Source organism: Harpia harpyja, chromosome 1, assembly GCF_026419915.1.
Source record: "Harpia harpyja isolate bHarHar1 chromosome 1, bHarHar1 primary haplotype, whole genome shotgun sequence".
NCBI classification, from domain to species: domain Eukaryota; kingdom Metazoa; phylum Chordata; class Aves; order Accipitriformes; family Accipitridae; genus Harpia; species Harpia harpyja.
In genome coordinates this window covers 65,624,724-65,642,965 of record NC_068940.1, presented here as the reverse complement: position 1 = coordinate 65,642,965, position 18,242 = coordinate 65,624,724, and the positions used below count along the sequence as shown (strand labels likewise).

At 38.0% G+C, this 18,242-nt stretch overlaps 1 protein-coding gene across 2 annotated transcripts in view; it reads right to left on the bottom strand.

Annotated features, from left to right (window-relative positions):
• Positions 1-280: 280 nt before the first annotated feature.
• Positions 281-18,242, bottom strand: part of NGLY1 (N-glycanase 1) — a 31,326-nt gene continuing 13,364 nt past the window's right edge. For both annotated transcript variants that reach the window (XM_052797894.1, XM_052797904.1), the window contains exons 5-12: positions 17,756-17,978; positions 15,722-15,843; positions 15,157-15,302; positions 14,865-14,975; positions 9,184-9,348; positions 7,681-7,869; positions 4,121-4,298; positions 281-3,594 (exon numbers count right to left, since the gene is read on the bottom strand). In XM_052797894.1, the coding sequence (XP_052653854.1) occupies positions 3,419-3,594; positions 4,121-4,298; positions 7,681-7,869; positions 9,184-9,348; positions 14,865-14,975; positions 15,157-15,302; positions 15,722-15,843; positions 17,756-17,978 (1,310 nt within the window). In that variant the 3' untranslated portion in view covers positions 281-3,418. The remainder of the gene's footprint in view (positions 3,595-4,120; positions 4,299-7,680; positions 7,870-9,183; positions 9,349-14,864; positions 14,976-15,156; positions 15,303-15,721; positions 15,844-17,755; positions 17,979-18,242) is intronic.

The window sequence follows — 18,242 nt, the reverse complement described above, 5'->3', positions numbered from 1 at the left end:
TGGAACAATCTCTCCCCCCTTGGAGTTCTTTTGTTTTGGCTTGTTTTGTTTTGAGCTGCAAGAACTCTGCAAATGGGTGTTCCCAGTTTCTGGCAGCCATATGTGCTGCCTACCATCTGTTTTCATTCCACTGTGCTATGGAGACAAACATATTTTATTTTTAGTGTTTTACATCTCCTGATGTTGCACATAATAGGGATTATATCTCATGTGTAAGCCACTATATGTGAAAAATCTTCCGTGGATAACTGATGAGTAAAAGCGACATTATCACACAGGATCAGATGAGATAATTTTTATTACCTACTTCTCAGTGCAAGTATATAATTCATATGCAAGTTTGCTTGATTCACGTATACCTGTGCTTTCTCTCTACACTGCCTACAAGGGGCTTCCTTCATATGTTTTAAATATACATTTTCCCAGCAACTTCCTGGGTTGTAGGAAATTACTACTTCAATTTTGTGGGTTGCCACTAGTGGTTGGTATTCTGTATGCAGCATTCAGAGTCAAAACAGGGTATGAAGAAACAAACAGCTGTATGATCAACTGTAGAGAGACAACAGCGCAGTAAAACAAGTATTTGTTTGAAAGGAGGAATTCTGTGCACAGGCTCCCACATAGTTCTGTTGGAAACTATGCACTCCAGTATTAATTTGCAAGCATTAATTGGATAGTATAGTATTTATATAAAATTCGATTGAAAAGATTTCACTGTTACATCTCAGTGCAACTTTGGCAAGCACCCACGGCACACTGGACAGCTGGTAATTCTGTAAAATGCAGCAGACAAAACTGAATTCTAGAAAACATTGCTGGTTTTACCTATATTGACATTAAGCCATACATTTCTAGGCAACAGTATTTTTTCTTCCCCCATTTAACCTCCCCCTCCTCAAATTTCTAAGAAGCTGAGTAAGCACTGACTTTTAGATACTTATGCCCTGATCAACATCTCCTACAACTCAACCAGTATCACATCATTGCCAGCATAACTTAATATCCATACTTTTAGAGCACATTGCAGCACAGATCTTTCCACTATATAATATTGCAAATTCAGGATACTGTAAGTTATTATTAAGCAACTGTTGATGAGGAATTACCTCTGGTTTCAAAAAATAATTAAAAATTTATTAAGAGTTGCACTGAAATAGAGACCAACAGAGAAAATTAGTGCCTTTAAAACAGCTTATGCAGGAAGAGATTAAAAATGTTCACTGTTTATAGGGTACTCTAAAAGACACCTGGAGGAGTTCCATTTAACTTTTTCAGATTAGTTCTATTCAGTCCAAGGTTTTTACTCGTTAATTCTTTCCTAAAATAAGCACTTTTATTCACTGCATGTGATCTTACAAATACAGATGTACTTCTTGATAGATTAGATGGGCGAGGCATTTTTCAATCTTTTTAACTCATTCAAACATTTTAATAATGGACTTTGACTACTCTACCATTTGAGTGGATGATTTTATTAAGTTATCTGCAGCTATTACTCTTCCCCCAGATTCTGACCAAAATTGTGAGAAAATTACTTTTATCTTACTACTTTTAAATTTATTCTGCCTTCTGCTTTCAAATTATCAAATGCAGTTAAGCTGTTCTGCAATTCCTCCTCGTCCTCTATTTTAAGAAATACAAGGCAAGAAATAATTTCTGTCTTAAAGCAGTATCTTTTTCAGCTATCAAAATTATGAAGCGGAAACATTTTTGTTCATTGGTGTCACTAAGTTGTCTTTTTTTGCCTTTTTTCTTCCAACGTAGTATACAGATTAGTCTAAAATACTTTTCTATTGGGTTCCCACTCAAAATCTCAGAACTAGCATTTAGCTGAAACTAAATACAGGAGGAGTTTTGAATGGAGACTAGCAAATTCTCTTTGCATCAGTCAAGTGTCAATGAACACCCTTCCATACAGTTCCCTGTCACTGTGTTGTTCTGTATTAAGGGAGTGAGACTATCTCTTTCTAACCCCCCTCATAAACTGTCGATTTACATTCTGAAGCAAAGTATATAATCCATCATACATCATTCTGTCACTCCCGAGCTGCCATCAACTGCTACTTTTTAAGATGTCTGTGGCATAATTTTGATGCCTATGTTCAATGTGCGTATGCAGTTTCCTAATAAAATCTGAATAGTCTTATATTTGCTTAGATTTGTTGAAAGGTCAGCGAACATTTCTTTCAATGTAAATTATTTTTTACAATCTTTTCAAATCAATACAGTGGTTGAAAGGGTCAGAAAAAGGAAAAAAAGGCCTTAAAAACACTGCTCTTAAGAATATAATCCCTAATTTTCACTTATTTTAAAATAAACTACAGTTTGAACTTTGCATTATAGTCCTATAATAGAAAATTTCTTGTACAATCCAGCCACAGCTTTCCTCAAATTCTCTAATAAAGACTATTTAATCTGAACATTCACTCCATACTTTATTCACAGCACTGCTATATCTGACACCTTCTGGGTAGCAGTTTTTATTATATTCAATGAAAAGAAATTTAAACATTGCATTAATGAACAGAAAAATTGTATATACTTTTACATCAAATTTGGGAATAGTATTCAAGGCAACTCAAGACAATAGCTTAAAAAGTGATTTCAACCTACATGCTTAATAAATCTTTTAAAAAGTGGGCAAATCTAATTTATATCATTAAAAAGTATTTATAATGAATAATCTGTTTTTTCACAGAAAAAAATTCTGATGTTCTTACTCAATTTTAAGTGTAAATTTCATATCATATCATTCATAAATTTTTGGTACATAATGAACACTTCTTTCAAAATCAGTTTATTTTCCTAGCACACCATCATATTTCCAAACATTTCTAGGTATTAAACACAAGTTTAATACTTAGATATATAACAAGATAATTTCAAGATTGCTTCAAAATTTATCTTAATTTCAGCTCTTCTGGTTATTACACAAAATCATAATTTTCTTTTAAAATGTCTAAGTCTTCTATTATTCTTTAAAATATTTTAAAATCATCACAAGCATCTGTTGTAATAGCAAAATGGAATTAAAACTGTTTTTCCACGGAGTAGATTATTAAAAAAAAAAAAAACCAGCAAGCCAACCCCAAAACTCCAAATCAATTACAATTGCTCTGTGCTCTTATGATCATGTTTTGCTTCCTAAAAACTGTTCCCTTTTCATCATAAAGTTTAAGAAAAGGGTATTTAATGGTTCAATCACTTAATTTTGGTGTTTGTTTTTAAAGCGAAGAGGTTTTCATTGTGATGTTTACCTATTCATTACACGTGCAGTTTCAAGTTGGTTAAATGGAAGCAGTGAAACAGGAAATAAGCTCCCAGCAGTATGAACAGGAACTGCCAACCAAATCTTCATGTTGTATCCATGGTATAATGTCTTCAAGGAATCCAAAGAACATCTCTTCAGTTCAGGTTCTCAGAGGTCACTGAGTTTTATAATTATCTCCAACGAATTATCTTCACATCCTGTTAAGCTCTCTCTAAAAAGCTGTGTGTGTTGCCATGCAGCTTCACCATCCCCTCCATTTAGAATTGCTTCCAACGTAACTTCAGTTGCACCAGAAAAATCTGAATAGGAGCAAAGATTTTGATCTATTGGAGGAAAAGATAAACACAATTCAGTAAGCCACTGCTCCAGACTGCATATAATGCTAGAATGCATGTTAAAAAGGGTAAGTTGTAATGAATGCTTAAGGATCTCAGCTGCAACTACTCAAATTCATCTGTCAATCAGTGGCAGAAAAAAAACAGCTGCAAATTTTTGTTATTTGTTTAGTGCTCGTGCTCAGAGGACCTAGTCAAGATTGAAGCCGCCGCACATAGAAGCATCTATCCTTCCTAGTAAAACACACAAGTATCTTGTATCCACTCTGTGTTCTTGCTAACCCTGCTCTGCTGCAGATAGGGCTGTGTATATTAATAGAACTGGGTTTTGAACCAGTTTTGTTTAAATGCACAGTATTTTCTTGACCTTGCTAAGAAACATGGAGTTGGAAAAGTCAAGATGCCTTTGCATTTCATTTTCAGTATTTGCACAGTGCTCTCTTTATATAAACTATTTATTTCCCGTTACACCTTTGCTGCATGATATAATCCATTATTTGAATTCCACACTTACCTCCTATCAGAGCAATTTCTGCTGTTGGAGAGCAAAGTCTCCACTTTATTCTTCCACTCTGAAATGTCTGACTGCTTGTCCTAACTGAAATGTTATCTATTTTTAGACCGACTGACTTGCACTCAAACTTCCAGCTGATGGAAGCAGAGGATGACCCCTCTTTTCGGGCTAAATAAACCTAAATGGAAAGAAGACATAATCAGCATGTCAAAAACTGAGATGACCAACACACATTTAATTAATCGTTGTAACAAGGACACAAAATCTTAAGATAATATACTTCCATTCTTTATCAAGCCTCTGAACCTTTAAAACTGTACATAGTACAATTTTGTATATAATCTCATTCTGAATCCTTAAGTCTATTCCACAGTTAGGTAATTGTACATGTTCATAGTCTTTCACCAGGGAACACTAATCTATTTCAACATGCTTGGTGAAGTTTAAGCCACAAAAATACCTAAGTTTATTATTTAAAAAAAAAGCAGACTTCTGTTTTTTATATAAATGCACAGGCCCACACACTTTGGTTGTTCATTTTGGTTTTTCAGTATTGCTGATGAAGAAAACCATGTAGTAAGTATTTTAGATTCTTCAGATGTGGCTGCTGGCTGCACACCACTTCTCCTAAGACTTGACATGTCTTCGTTAAAGCAAATCATACACGCTAGCCATATATAAATCCTGTAGTAACATTACTTGAACTGTTAGAGATTTGCATAATTAAATGCAGTCCCAATGCTGTTCTAAACTTCACCTGGCTGAACAGTGAAGCTCTATGTTATCACTCATTAAAGTTACTATGATCCCTCATAAGAATTTTGTAATAAGCATCTGATTGTCTTTTCAAGTCTAGCATCTATTATCAGCAAACCAAGATAATGGACATTACAGATCAAAGAGTCAAAACTGCCACGATCCTTTCAGAATCCTTAGTTAAGAAAACTTATCAAAATTCTGTCATGTCCAGGCTTCTGATTAATGTCATACTGAATGGACTTAGACAGCTCTTTAGTTTTTAATCTGGAAAGAACAACCCTGAATAAAATGATAATAAAACACAGTAGTATGTTTTACTAAAGGTCCCACTCTAATACAGAAATGTCATTGACAGACTATAAAACAGAATTTTAGTGTTACTGTGCACCAGGCATAAAAATGTTAATTCTCATGTTTAAGAAAGCTGAAAAACCCCAAATGTGTGAGGTGTTAAACTGAAGATCACCTATGAAAATGTAACAATTTAATCTGCTTTCATGTGAATATAATCTTACTGCTCATGAAAGTGCTGATCTCCACACAATTTTTTTAAGTACCTCAGCTAGCTCTAGCAAGAGACTTCCCTTGATCAGATCCTACTGAATTGCCTTATTTGAGTAAGGAAGCCAAAACACTCCATTAATTACTACTTGGTTGAGTTGCGCTAAACATAGGCTTTTAGGGATAAAAGCTAAAACATTAGCCTGTCTCATCTTCCATTATAATATCCAAGCATTTAATCAGAAAAACAGAAGTTAAAGTCTCCTTCTATGTCTTTTTGACTGTCCTCTAACTTTCACACCTGGCTCCTCTTTTTCCAGTATTATTTAAAAAAAGTCTGAATTTAGGGGGAAAAAAACCCCTCATTCAAATTCTTTTCCACTGGAGCAATTCTTCTGGAAAACAAGCTTTTAGAAACCCATGGACCTCAGATCTACAAATTCTTACATTCTTCTTATCACCTACGGTGGTCTGCTTGTTTGAGCCCTGGATGCCAAGTTATCTCTGGGTAATCTAATTAAATTTGTGTTTTGTACCTGTTTGAGTTGTGTACCATGAAGTCAAGTGACACTGAATAGCAAGAAAATACACAAATATGATGGACATGGCTACTATCAGACTGGCCAAGATGATCACCTAATCTGAATCATTTTGATCAACAGCATTGCAAAGACAGAATACGTAACTGATGGTTCTTTTCTGTTACTCCTGGGCTAATACCTATAGTGGCCTTTACTGGGGCTTTTGTATTTAAATTTCTTTCCATTCATCACATACTAAATGATAAACAAAATATTTCTGTGAAGGCTCCTTTGACTGCTAAGTTTCTTGGACAGCTGCTGAATCAAACTCCAATCAGTACCTTGCAGATCTACCAGAGGCATTACAAAAAGAACAGGCAAACCCCAACCAACCTTTCCTTCTGCTGTCTCCCATAATACAAACAACCCTCCATGGAAAGTCATTTTAGATTCATACACAGACTTTCTGCAGGATGGTGTTCCCATAGAACTAACATGCCTTACCCACAAGCCTAAGATATAACTGGATCTGTAGCTCTTAATTTCTCAAGGCCATCCTCTCATCCTTTATCTAGAAAAATTCAGGTGCTGTTGAATACAAGGGTAAAATCTTTCTGTCTGGTCCTATAGATTGGTCCTTCCCTGTTTTATCTGATTAGTAGAACTCAGCAGAACAGCAGACTTGTAATTGGTTTCAGTGCAAAGACAGTACGTTTCTTGCAAAAGTGAGGATAACTGATCATTGGAGACTTGAAGATATAATGTGCTATCAGATTTTTAGCAGATCCTAGGGAAGCAGAGAACAGTTGTCCCTCATTCTGAGTTTCTGTTACTTCTCTTTTCCTATTAGCCCACACTGTTGTAACATCTTTTGTATTGTTCTCCAGTTTCTTCCCTTATTCCTTCTCTTTTATGTAGAACAACCTCTCCAAGCTATTCCCCCATTGCCTTTTGCAAGTCAGTTATGACAGCCAGCACAGAAAACCTCAGAAGACTGTCATATATACTTAGCTCCATTTTTCATCAATGGAAGCAAACCATCGCCTAAGCTAGAAGAACGCTTAGCCAGAGATCTTTCAGACTAGTAAACTGACAGGGGAACAAAGCAATAACATGCTATTGTCCCTGACAGGAATGCTCAGTTCCACAGTTGGTAGCTGTTGCAGGAAAAGACATTTGCTAGTAAATGACCCCTTCCCATCTTACAGGCATCAGTTATCTTCTCAGATTTAGAGCATATGACTCTTCCGCTGCTCTGCGTCCTGACAGATGGGAAGGATTCTGGGCAGGGTATACAATAATCTGCATAACTGACAGGTTTTTGCCTTCTTGCAGATGGAACTGTAATACTTAGGACGACAATTTCTTCCTTTGGCTGTGTATCAGAGATATGGCACAGCACAAAGCTATTCTCCAAACCAAAACAACAAATATCTTTTCTGGAGAGAAGTACTGCTTTTCAATAAAACAGTATTGTACATTTGCCCAAAAGCATAAGAAGGAAGCCATTTTTTAAAAATTTGGTGCTTTAGCAAGGATTTTACCTATCTGCAGAGAATTTGGTCATCCTTTCTAAAAGAAAAGCTAAATTTATTTCTAATTTCTTAAATCATACGGCAATCTTACCTGAAGCTTAACAGTAACATTTACTAACATCAGCTAAATTCTATGTGCACCAAGAGAGGTTTTGATGCCAAACACTGGCAAGGGTTTTCTATTTTATTTGAGTTATCATACTTTTACGATAGATTCTATGCTTTTAATAATTGTTATCCTTACCATTTTCCAATCTGTTTCAACCTTTCTCCAAATAGACTCTGCCTTCCAAACACCTGCTTCCCAGCCACTTATTTTTTCATTATTATTGGAAATCCGTGTATAACTATCTTCTACTATATTGTAGATGAGGTGGAAAAGTTTAGATGTCTTCTCTTTTTCAGAGGGAATAAAAAGTACTTCTTTTCTTTTCTGAAAAAGACAAAAAATACAAGCACCTTCATTCCCCAATACATTTCAGTAAGACTATGTTACTTTTAAAGAGCATGCCATGGTTTCCCAATTCAGTTTTGCTGTCAACTGAAAAAAATGTCATTTTTAAGAGAGGTCATGGACAAAAGCATTTCTGCAAAACAGAAGTTTTAAACCATTTTCCTACAACAGACCTGCACCTCCTCCAGAGAGGAGCAGTAAATTTATTTTTTAGATTTTCTTATAATTACTTTTAGAAGTAAATTATTAACGAAATAACAAAAATTAGCAAATTTAAGTAAGAGATTAACATGTTAGGAATAGAAAATTTGTAAGTTGAGTATATTTCTTGTACAATCAAAAGTAAATGGTTGTTCTAAATAGCAAACTTAATTCTGTGACTACCATATACAGGTGTTTGTATATGACAGTTTACAAATCAACTTCAAAAAACTTAAGATACAAACGTCATAACTTCACAGTATTTTTTTTTTAAAGATTTGTCATTGTTCTTATGAGTTTCAGCAAAGCATAAATTAAATCTTCTAAACTATGGAGAACTGAAATAAACTCTTAGTTTCTCAAATTTAGACAATCCTATGAAACTCATTAATTTCATCTAACTCGTTCTATTTAGGATTGTCAGGCATTCCACATGACAGGATCACTCCAAAATTGATGTAACGAGTAATGGTGTAAGTCACACTTTTGCATGCTGGCTCAAGCTAAATATGGCTATAGTTCTGGGAAACTGTACCTTAGCATAAAATAATTAAAAATAAAATCTTGCTTTCAGAAATAGTAAAAAACATTGATATGAAAATCAATTGAGTTTATTATTTAAGAGATTGTTCCATTTACGCAATCCTAATTGCTCCTGCATTGTTTTATCAACAAAAATAGTTGGTCAAAACTTACTTCCAGGTTTTAACCAAGAGTAACTAATAACACAAATAAACATTTTTTTAAAGTTTTCCCAACTGCTTTCAACTGCCTTAAACTTTCTAGTTCTGTCACACTGTAACTAATTAAAAGGAAAAGAAATTTTTTTTATTAACTTGTAAGAGCAAAACACACTTTAGATCAAGGATTCCCAAACATTTTTAGAATCAACGGACCACCATCAATCCTCAAAAATTACTTGTGGACCTCTGCTGAATTCACATCACACTTGCACCTAATGTTTTTGCAAGTTTCACTGTTTGAACTAATCTGTAGGCTACCTACCATGAAGTGCTTTTCCTCTGCAGACCATAATCATAGAACCTCTATTTAGCTACCTCTAAGACGGTCACCAGTGCAAAAGTTAAATACCTCTGGACCAATTTCACCTCTGGCTACTCGCCAAGCCATTGAACCTGATGTCCTTCCACCGTATTCTCTGGGGTTAGGTGTTTTGGGAGAAATAAATTCAACAAGCTCCACAATTGTTCTTTCCAAGAGCTCTCTTCTTCTATTTTCTGACAAAGATCGTTGTCTCTGAAAATACATTTAAGAAGCAAAGTTAAAAATTCAAAAAAATGGTATTTATAATTCTGGTCTACAGTGACACCAACAGGGAAAAAAGAATTGAAAAAATAGACTAACATTTAAAGTCTAGACTGACTGTTAGAAACATTAATCTTATACCACAGGTGCAAATATAAATCAGTCATAACTGCATAGTTATTCGACAGCAGTGCTATTTCTGTGAACTTGCATGATCTAACTACATGGATTTCTTTTAAAATAAGGTTTGTGCTACGTTTGTAATACATTTGCTTGGATGATAAAACACTTCCATAGCATATTTCATAGCTATTCATATGTATTCCATACCATAGCTGTTCTTGATACTATTTGGGGGAAAGAGAAAGCAAGCATAATTTTGGGGTCAAACTTTTCTTCTCTGAGGTGGAGTGATTTGGCTGGCAACAGTCTTGGGTTTGTGATTAAGGCCGAAAAAAAGATTCAGTTAGTCTCTGAAAGAGTTATTTCACAGTGACTGACTCTATCATAAACAAACAATGACATTCATATTTTTGCAGATATCAGAAAACTGACAAAAGCATATCACCTACACTTCCAGGTAAATTAGTGGAAAAGAGAAAGAATTACATAACATGATTTCTTTACCTACATGAATAAAACTATGGGCATTTTTTGGGTACATAACTTAAAAAAAAATTCATTGTGAGAGGATGGGGTTCTGTCTCCATGATTTTCACATCAAATATACATAGCTGATATGTGAAGCCTTTTTCCTTAATTGTGGATACACCCCCACAGGGTTGGAAAATTAAGTTCAACATTGAGTATGCAAATGATTACACATCTTCTTTTTTTCCTACTTCGGCGATCGCCCAAGGCATGCACACTTAGCCCACTAGGACCTGAAACTTCAGGCCAATAAGTATGCCAATTACCTCAAAAGCAGTCCTGACCCCAGAAAGTTTTGCTATTAGGGATCAGAAAAAAGGCATTTGAAGGGCTTTTGTTCCAGACAACAATCTGGAACTGGATGAAGGAAAGTAGATACAGAGAAATGATGAGAAACAGCTCCAGCTGAACAAATTCCAGCTGCCAAATACCAGTTCTAACACAGCAAGGGGGCAATACACCTCTGCTTGTGTTGATGGATGTCAAGCAGGGACTCCAGCAGTTCCTCATGAAACACCAGGCCTTTCTGAATCTAACACTTGCCTGGACACTTTGGATATCCATATACAGTACTACAGATCTCACTCCAGCTCAGAGGACGTTTGATATGGCTTACCCTAAGTTAACAATACCAATCTACAATTTTCTTCGAGCCACTTTGATGCAGGGAAACCCACTGTCAGGGATCATCACCACTGAAATTAGTGATGCCACGCTGAGAATTGGTTGCCCTCGTTCTGCAGTTGTAACAGTATCTAAAAAAAACTGTTAGAGAACAGTGCTTCAACACAAAAAGGGTGCTTCAGAAGACAGGCCACTTCTATGTATGATACAAGAAATTAGTAAGTTCCTCAACTGTTAAGGGTACGAGTATGTCAATTCTTGTCATCTCCGCCCCACCCAGTAGACTCTTGCATATAAATGCTAGCAGCATGCAAGACACACATAATGCTCAGACTCTGCAGAGATCAACACTGCCTGTAACTACATTTCCTACAAATGACATTGTCATGAACAGCATCCATGTACTGAAATGGATTCCAAGAACTCCTATCAACTGCCATGGCTCAAACTTCCTGCTTTTGTTTTTCCTTAAGGTATTGCCCTCTACATAAATGCTCAGGCTCCACCTTTCCTTGGCAGACAAAGGGAATAGGAAGGAGGAGGGATTGTGAACTGCAGTTTTAAAATCAGTTCTGCATCATGTGCAAGTTATGCTGTTCATGCTTCCTGAAGGACTGTGATTTCAGGAGACCGATAACCTGTGATTTAAGTGGACCCATTGCTGGGTAAGCAACAGGTAATTTGAGGATAGAAATTGAATTTTAAACCTTTAAACAAGGAATATTGGTTCATCTCATCTGGGGCACCTCTCCTATGAGGACAGGCTGAGAGAGCTGGGGTTGTTTAGCCTGGATAAGAGAAGGCTTCAGGAAGACCTTATAGCAGCCTTCCAGCACCTAAAGGGGGCCTACAAGAAAGCTGGAGAGGGACCTTTTACAGGGGCTGTTGTGACAGGACAAGGGGTAATGGCTTTACACTGAAAGAAGGCAGATTTAGATTAGATGTAGGGAAGAATTTCTTCACTGTGAGGGTGGTGAGGCACTGGAACAGGTTGCCCAGAGAGGTTGTGGATGCCCCATCCCTGGAAGTGTTCAAGGCCAGGTTGGATGGGGCTTTGAGCAACCTGGCCTAGTGGAAGGTGTCCCTGCCCAATCCCTGCCCAAGGTAGGGCGGTTGGAACTAGATGATCTTTAAGGTCCCTTCTGACCCAAACCATTCTATAATTTTATGATCTCATGTCAATCACCATGAAATAGTTGCAATTCAACCTAAATTACTAGTTTTCCTTTTAAGAGCTGACCTAGCTGTAGCTATAACCATTCACAATTGCTACCAAAAAATGAGGCCTGAAGCAAAAAAATAATTTGTTTCCCTGCCCCACCATCCAATTTCCAATGAAAGCAGTGGAAATTTCAGGGTCCTCTCCCTCCTTTCTATAGACGTAACATACAATGGACTGGAATACGGCAGTGCCCATACAAAATAGGTGAAGAAAATTTGTAGGCAGGGTGTGATATGGTACTACAGAATGACATCAGATGGTTGGTAATCCGGAGGCTACACACCTGTTTAGGAATGCCTGACCCAAATAAAACACACACAGTATTTCTGAGGAGAAAAATAGTGTACTTAATAGATTTAATTATCCTTGCCTCTTTTCCATTTAACCGCAAGTCGTTGAACTGTTGTGTGGTCTCTGCTTGGCCACTGAAGAGACAGACAAGCAGAGAAATAATGGCCACAGCCATGGCTCTTTATGCAGGAAAGAACAATAACGATCTCTCAGATTCCACTTTCACTAACATTGCAGTATAGGTGATAATGTGTACTGTGCTTCTCCTTAGTTGTAAAGTAGAAGAATTGAGCTTGAAAGATGCAGTGCTGGAACTCTGCATCAAAAGATACGAAGACCATAATCCCTTTTAGTGTGGAACCAGTCTGTAGGAGATGATGGGAAAAGGGAAAGTTAGTGGAGGCCTCTGCCTACATCAGTTATCTGCTGAACAGGTTGCAGTGAAGGAAACAGCATACTAGCGGAAACAGAGACTTGTGACTGAGCAGAGTAATGACAACCTGCTATAAGATGTCTTGATAGTTCCAGGGGTAAGCTGCCTTAAGCCTCTACTGACCACAGAAGCTGCTGAATATGACATGGAGATCCTCAGACAGCAACTTTTTAATGGCCCCTTGAGTCCCACTGCATTGTCACCTTAGTATGAACTTTAGGAAAGGCCCTTTGACTACGACAAATGTATGAAAAAAACCCTGTTCTTGTAGCAATCTGATGGCAAACTGCCTCTAAGCGCCTGAAATCCAATTCCAGCTATAACAGACAAAAGAAAAAAAGGAGTAAGAGCAGTTACTTACAGGGATTAAATTTATTATTAATTTAATAAATTAATCAAACATTCTGAACAGCTACTGGGCAAAAGGAAGTGTGTGTGGGAGCAGGGGAGTGTGAGTATCATTCAGCTTCTAGAAAGGGAGAGTAAATTGTTCCTCAGAATAAGATACCATTAAAAAGACTGACAAAGGTGTTCTAATAAAATCACATGACAGCTTTAATAATACTGGAAAGCAGTAGGGAAAGCGTGCAGCATAGAGAAAAAAGGGCTGGGATTTTCCACCTGTAGAGAAACAAAATAGGAGAAATACAAGAGTGTCTTGGAAGCACGTGTATAGCTTTCTTCCCTGTACTCAGTTTTTAATGAAGTCTTCACTTAAGACATAACCAGAATGCCTGTTCTTTCTGTTTGGAAAGTGCTCATGTCAGCTCATGAGCTGCACAGTCTTATGAAGCAGGTGGAAATGAGTAAGAAACAGGCCAAGAAACAACACGCAGCACCATCTGTTGGAGATGGCAATGCATTTTTTTACTGGAGTTCTCTAAACTTCTGTAAGTGAAAGAGCATGATCCTACAGTGACACCATTGAGGTGAGAAGGAGGTCAGGCAAGCCAGCCCATGAGTCAGTTGCATATACTTTCCTGATTCCATCAATATTGTCAAGAGTAATTTTTCAACTTACTAGTGCCCCATTTCCACTGTTCTTTCTCTACAGACAACTGGTGGAGAAGAAGAGTCTGGTCACTTGCTTCTATTGCCAGTAGATCAGAAGAAAGGCCCCTCAGATCAGTTTGTAACCAACAAGGGTTCAATGCTCAGAGAGGATGCCATTAAATTCCGGCAACCCTGCACAAATGGCGTGCATTCCTCAGCTTGAATTTCTGATCCTTTACCTCCTTTTATTTTGCTACTCTGGTCAGCCTTCTCAATGCTCCACTCCACTATGTGACTCTAATTCTTCATTACTGATAAAACAATTTCAAGCCCTGGCCTCAAACACAAGTTCAGCTCAGTTCTTCACACTCTTAAGTGTCTGGCTATAACTCTCAAGTCAGCAGGCCTCTGCAAAGGCATAATCTGTTTATTAAGCCATCAGCTGTATACTATCACTAGAACTAAAGTTTCTATGCACAGGAATTAGCCCTGGAAGGAAGTGGGGACAAAAATGGAGCCTCATAGGTGGTTGAAGGTTTTGTGGTATTCTAGTATATTGAGTCAAGAAAAGTCCATCCTGTCCCAAGTAGAGAGTGGTAAAAGCTTCGCAGAGAGATGCCGAGTGCACTCGGGTTCTGTGACTGTGACATGCAGGTGCTAATGGCTCCATGTGTTCTGGGGACATTAGGCATGAACAGTGTATCAGGAGAGCTTTGGCTCAGAGCCACATGGTATCAACGCTTCTTGAAAGTCTTGGAAACAGCCTGTGAATTATTCCTCCCACTTCCCAGCACTTGTAAAAAAGTCATGGAAAACAAATTAGGCCTACATTTCTTATAACTATAAATACTATTGTTTTAAGTTATAGCATTATTAATGTGGAAAATGCTCAGCTGCCCTCAAGGAGTCCACATAGTCACAAAGCAGTTGTAGTTTACCCCCAACATCTGTTGATGCACAAGTCTACTCCAAAGCCATCAAGAAAAAAATACATACAAACAGTATCTATTTTATATATATATATACACATACACACATTTGACTATGTAAGAGATAATACGATAATCCTCTTACATACCACTCTTTATCTTATTTCACATAAGTTCAGCACTGTGACTGACTCTTATGTATTCAGTGTAAAATGAGGTCTGTATAGTTAGCAGCATTTTATATTCCATAGTGCATGGACACTCCTATCAGGTTACTAAATGCACTCCTTTGTTCAAGGACTTCACATTCTGGAAATACACTTAGGTTTCACTTAAAAAAATCAATTTAAGAAAAGCTACATACCGTTCTATTTAGTGTGTTAATTGTCTCACGTAGTGTAGCTTCACTGAGGGCTGTCCTTCTAGAGAGTACTTCTTCATGTTTACAGCTGTACCTCCAGGTGACATCAACAACCTCAAGCACAAGTTGAAGAAGAAAATAAAGCAACCAGGTATTCCCATATATCTTGCTTCATTTAAAGAGGCTAGCTAATCAAAGTATGGTTTTCTATAATTCTGGAAATCACACTAAGATGGAACATATCACACACTTGCCTCAGGGCAAGCTTGTTTATTATTAACATCATTACTCCTACCTCATCTTTGGAGAATGCAATTATGTAGGAGAGCTTCTTTCCCCACCCAGACTCATAAAGAAGAGGTTTATCACAGACATTTTCGCAGGGATCACAGTGAAGCCATCTTTTCTGAGATGAAGAATATACTTCAGTCCACACATGATCTATATAACAAAGGTCAAGAATAAACAATGAATTATAAGGATAGATCCTCTCTTCTAATATTGTAGGATATTGTAACTTTTCCTGATTTATTAAATGAAGGAACAGGTGAAAGAACACGTTTTCTGTTCATCAACATTCAGGAAAGTTACCAGAGCTTTCTCTTTCTATCTTAGGATCATAGTCCCTTAGATTCAACTAAAGGTTGTACCATTCTGAAGTCAATCATCTAACCTTACTTGCAGAACTATATTTCATCTCATTAGGCAAGACAGGAAATTGAATTTATATTGTCTTTGTTAGCTGAACTGCATAACTCTATATGCTGCCTGATGACTAATATAATCTAAGAACCATAAAATATGTAACCTCATTTTGCATAGGTTTGTATTAACATTACAATATTCTAGAATACCGATACCTGTGCAGTCCCAGACGTATCTAGCCTCAAAACCTACAGCTCTGCAACACAGTGTAAAACAGTTAGCCCACTCGCCACAGCGTCCACGTCTGGTTTCCAGCAGTTTTTCCGGGTTGTTATACCTACAGTAGAAAAACAAAACAAAACCAGAATAATTGAAAATGCATTTCACCTTTCAAAATCTTTAGATCATGACTGTCCTTGTCATGATTTGAACAGATTTCAGTGCCATTCAGTCCACAGAAGATAATGGAAATGATTGCTGTACTGCACAAAACAAGGGGGAGCAGAATGCCACTTTTACTTTGACTCACATGACTCCATCACATGTTTATAGCAGGACTAAAATGAACCTGGTTTTTTTCAGTTTTCAAAATTGACTTAGATGTCTGCATTGGGTTTGCGTGGCAAGGTTTTGGTAGCACGAGTGCTACAGGGGTGGCTTCTGCGAGAAGCTGCTAGAAGCTTCCTCTATGTCTGACAGAGCCAATGCCAGCCGGCTCCAAGACGGACCCACCGCTGGCCAAGACCAAGCCCATCAGTGACAGTGGTAGCGCCTCTGGGAGAACAGATTTAAGAAGGGGAAAAAAAAGTTGCCGTGGGCACAGAAAATGCAGCCAGAGACAGAAGTGAGAACATGTAAGAGAAACAACCCTGCAGACACCCAGGTTCAGTGAAGAAGGAGGGTGAGGAGATGATCCAGGCACCGGAGCAGAGATTCCCCTGCAGCCTGTGGGGAAGACCATGGTGAGGCAGGCTGTCCCCCTGCAGGCCAGGGAGGTCCACGGTGGAGCAGATATCCACCTGCAGCCCATGGAGGGCCCCACGCTGGAGCAGATGGATGCCTGAAGGAGGCTGTGACCCTGTGGGAAGCCCACGCTGGAGAAGGTTCCTGGCAGGACCTGTGGATCTGTGGAGAGAGGAGCCCACGCTGGAGCAGGTTTTCTGGCAGGACTTGTGACCCCGTGGGGGACCCACGCTGGAGCAGTCTGTTCCTGAAGGACTGCACACCATGGAAGGGGCCCATGCTGGAGCAGTTCGTGAAGAACTGCAGCCCGTGGGAAGGACCCACATTGGAGAAGTTCACGGAGGACTGTCTCCCATGGGAGGGACCCCATGCTGGAGCAGGGGAAGAGTGTGAGGAGTCCTCCCCCTGAGGAGGAAGGAGTGGCAGAGACAATGTGTAATGAAGTGACCACAACCCCCATTCCCCGTCCCCCTGTGCCACTGGAGGGGAGGAGGTAGACAATTCAGGAGTGAAGTTGTGCCCAAGAAGAAAGGAGGGGTGGGCGGAAGGTGTTTTAAGATTTGGTTTTATTTCTCATTACCCTACTCCAGTTTGACTGTCAATAAATTAAGTTAATTTTCCCCAAGTCAAGTCTGTTTTGCTGATGAGTCTGATGGATGATGGTAATTGGTTGAGTGATCTCTTCCTGTCCTTATCTCGACCCATGAGCCTTTTGGTGTATTTTCTCTCCCCAGCCCAGTTGAGGAGGGGAGTGATAGAGCAGCTGCGTGGTGCTTAGTTGCTGGCTGGGGTTAAACCATGACAACTTCAACTTAAAATATGATTTTTGTACGTTGGTGCTTTTGATAGTTAGCAAAAATATCAAAAACCTGGATATTTTCTCTTTTGCTATACACTCAGCAAAAGATGTGGATTACCCTTTGTGATTTCCCATAGAAGCTAAAGTTTTCCCTGAAATAACAAAAACCTACCTATATACTATGCCAATATTAACGTATTTTATTTAGAAGTTGTACTTTACCAAATTAACAGTAAAAAAAAAAAAATTAAGAAGAAAATCAGACAAGTATTCAGAACAAGGCCACATAAAAGAAAGCAATATATTGGTTTTAAAAATCTCTGATCTTACAGAGCGATTGCTGGTTCATCAACCATCCTATCATGTTACTTAAAATGGCTTCTCTAATCTTTCAACCAACAACTTATCACTTTTTCACAAAACATACAAATGCAAAGCTGTTTCTTGAAAGACAAGAAAAAAGACAAGGAAATCTTTGTGTGCTCACCTTGGGAATCTATTACAGAACTGACACTGGTTGCAGTAATGATTTTCCACTCTTCTGACATTCCACCTTAGATCATCATCAGTAGGCAATAAGTAGTCACTTTTAGGCTCTGTCTGCCCACCACACTTGCTGCAAGGAAGATTATTTACCCAATGAAAAAAGTCATTCTTAAACCAGTCCAACAGCTCCAACAATAAGAAGTCCTCTTCATTCACATTTGCACCTGTAAAATTTACACAACACACAGTTAGGTCAAATGGAAAAATAATTTAGTTGAACTTTCCAGTATCTACATAAACCACCATCCCCGGGCCTTTATTGTATTTTAGAAGTCTCATTATAAAAAAGCTTCATATGTTACTTAAGCACACACAAGAAAGAAAATCTAACTTCTCAAAACTGAATAACATCAAACTGTATATGCAAAGAACAAAAAACTGCACCCCTAAACACTACAGCTAGAGCGAGAATAAGAAATTGCTCAGAA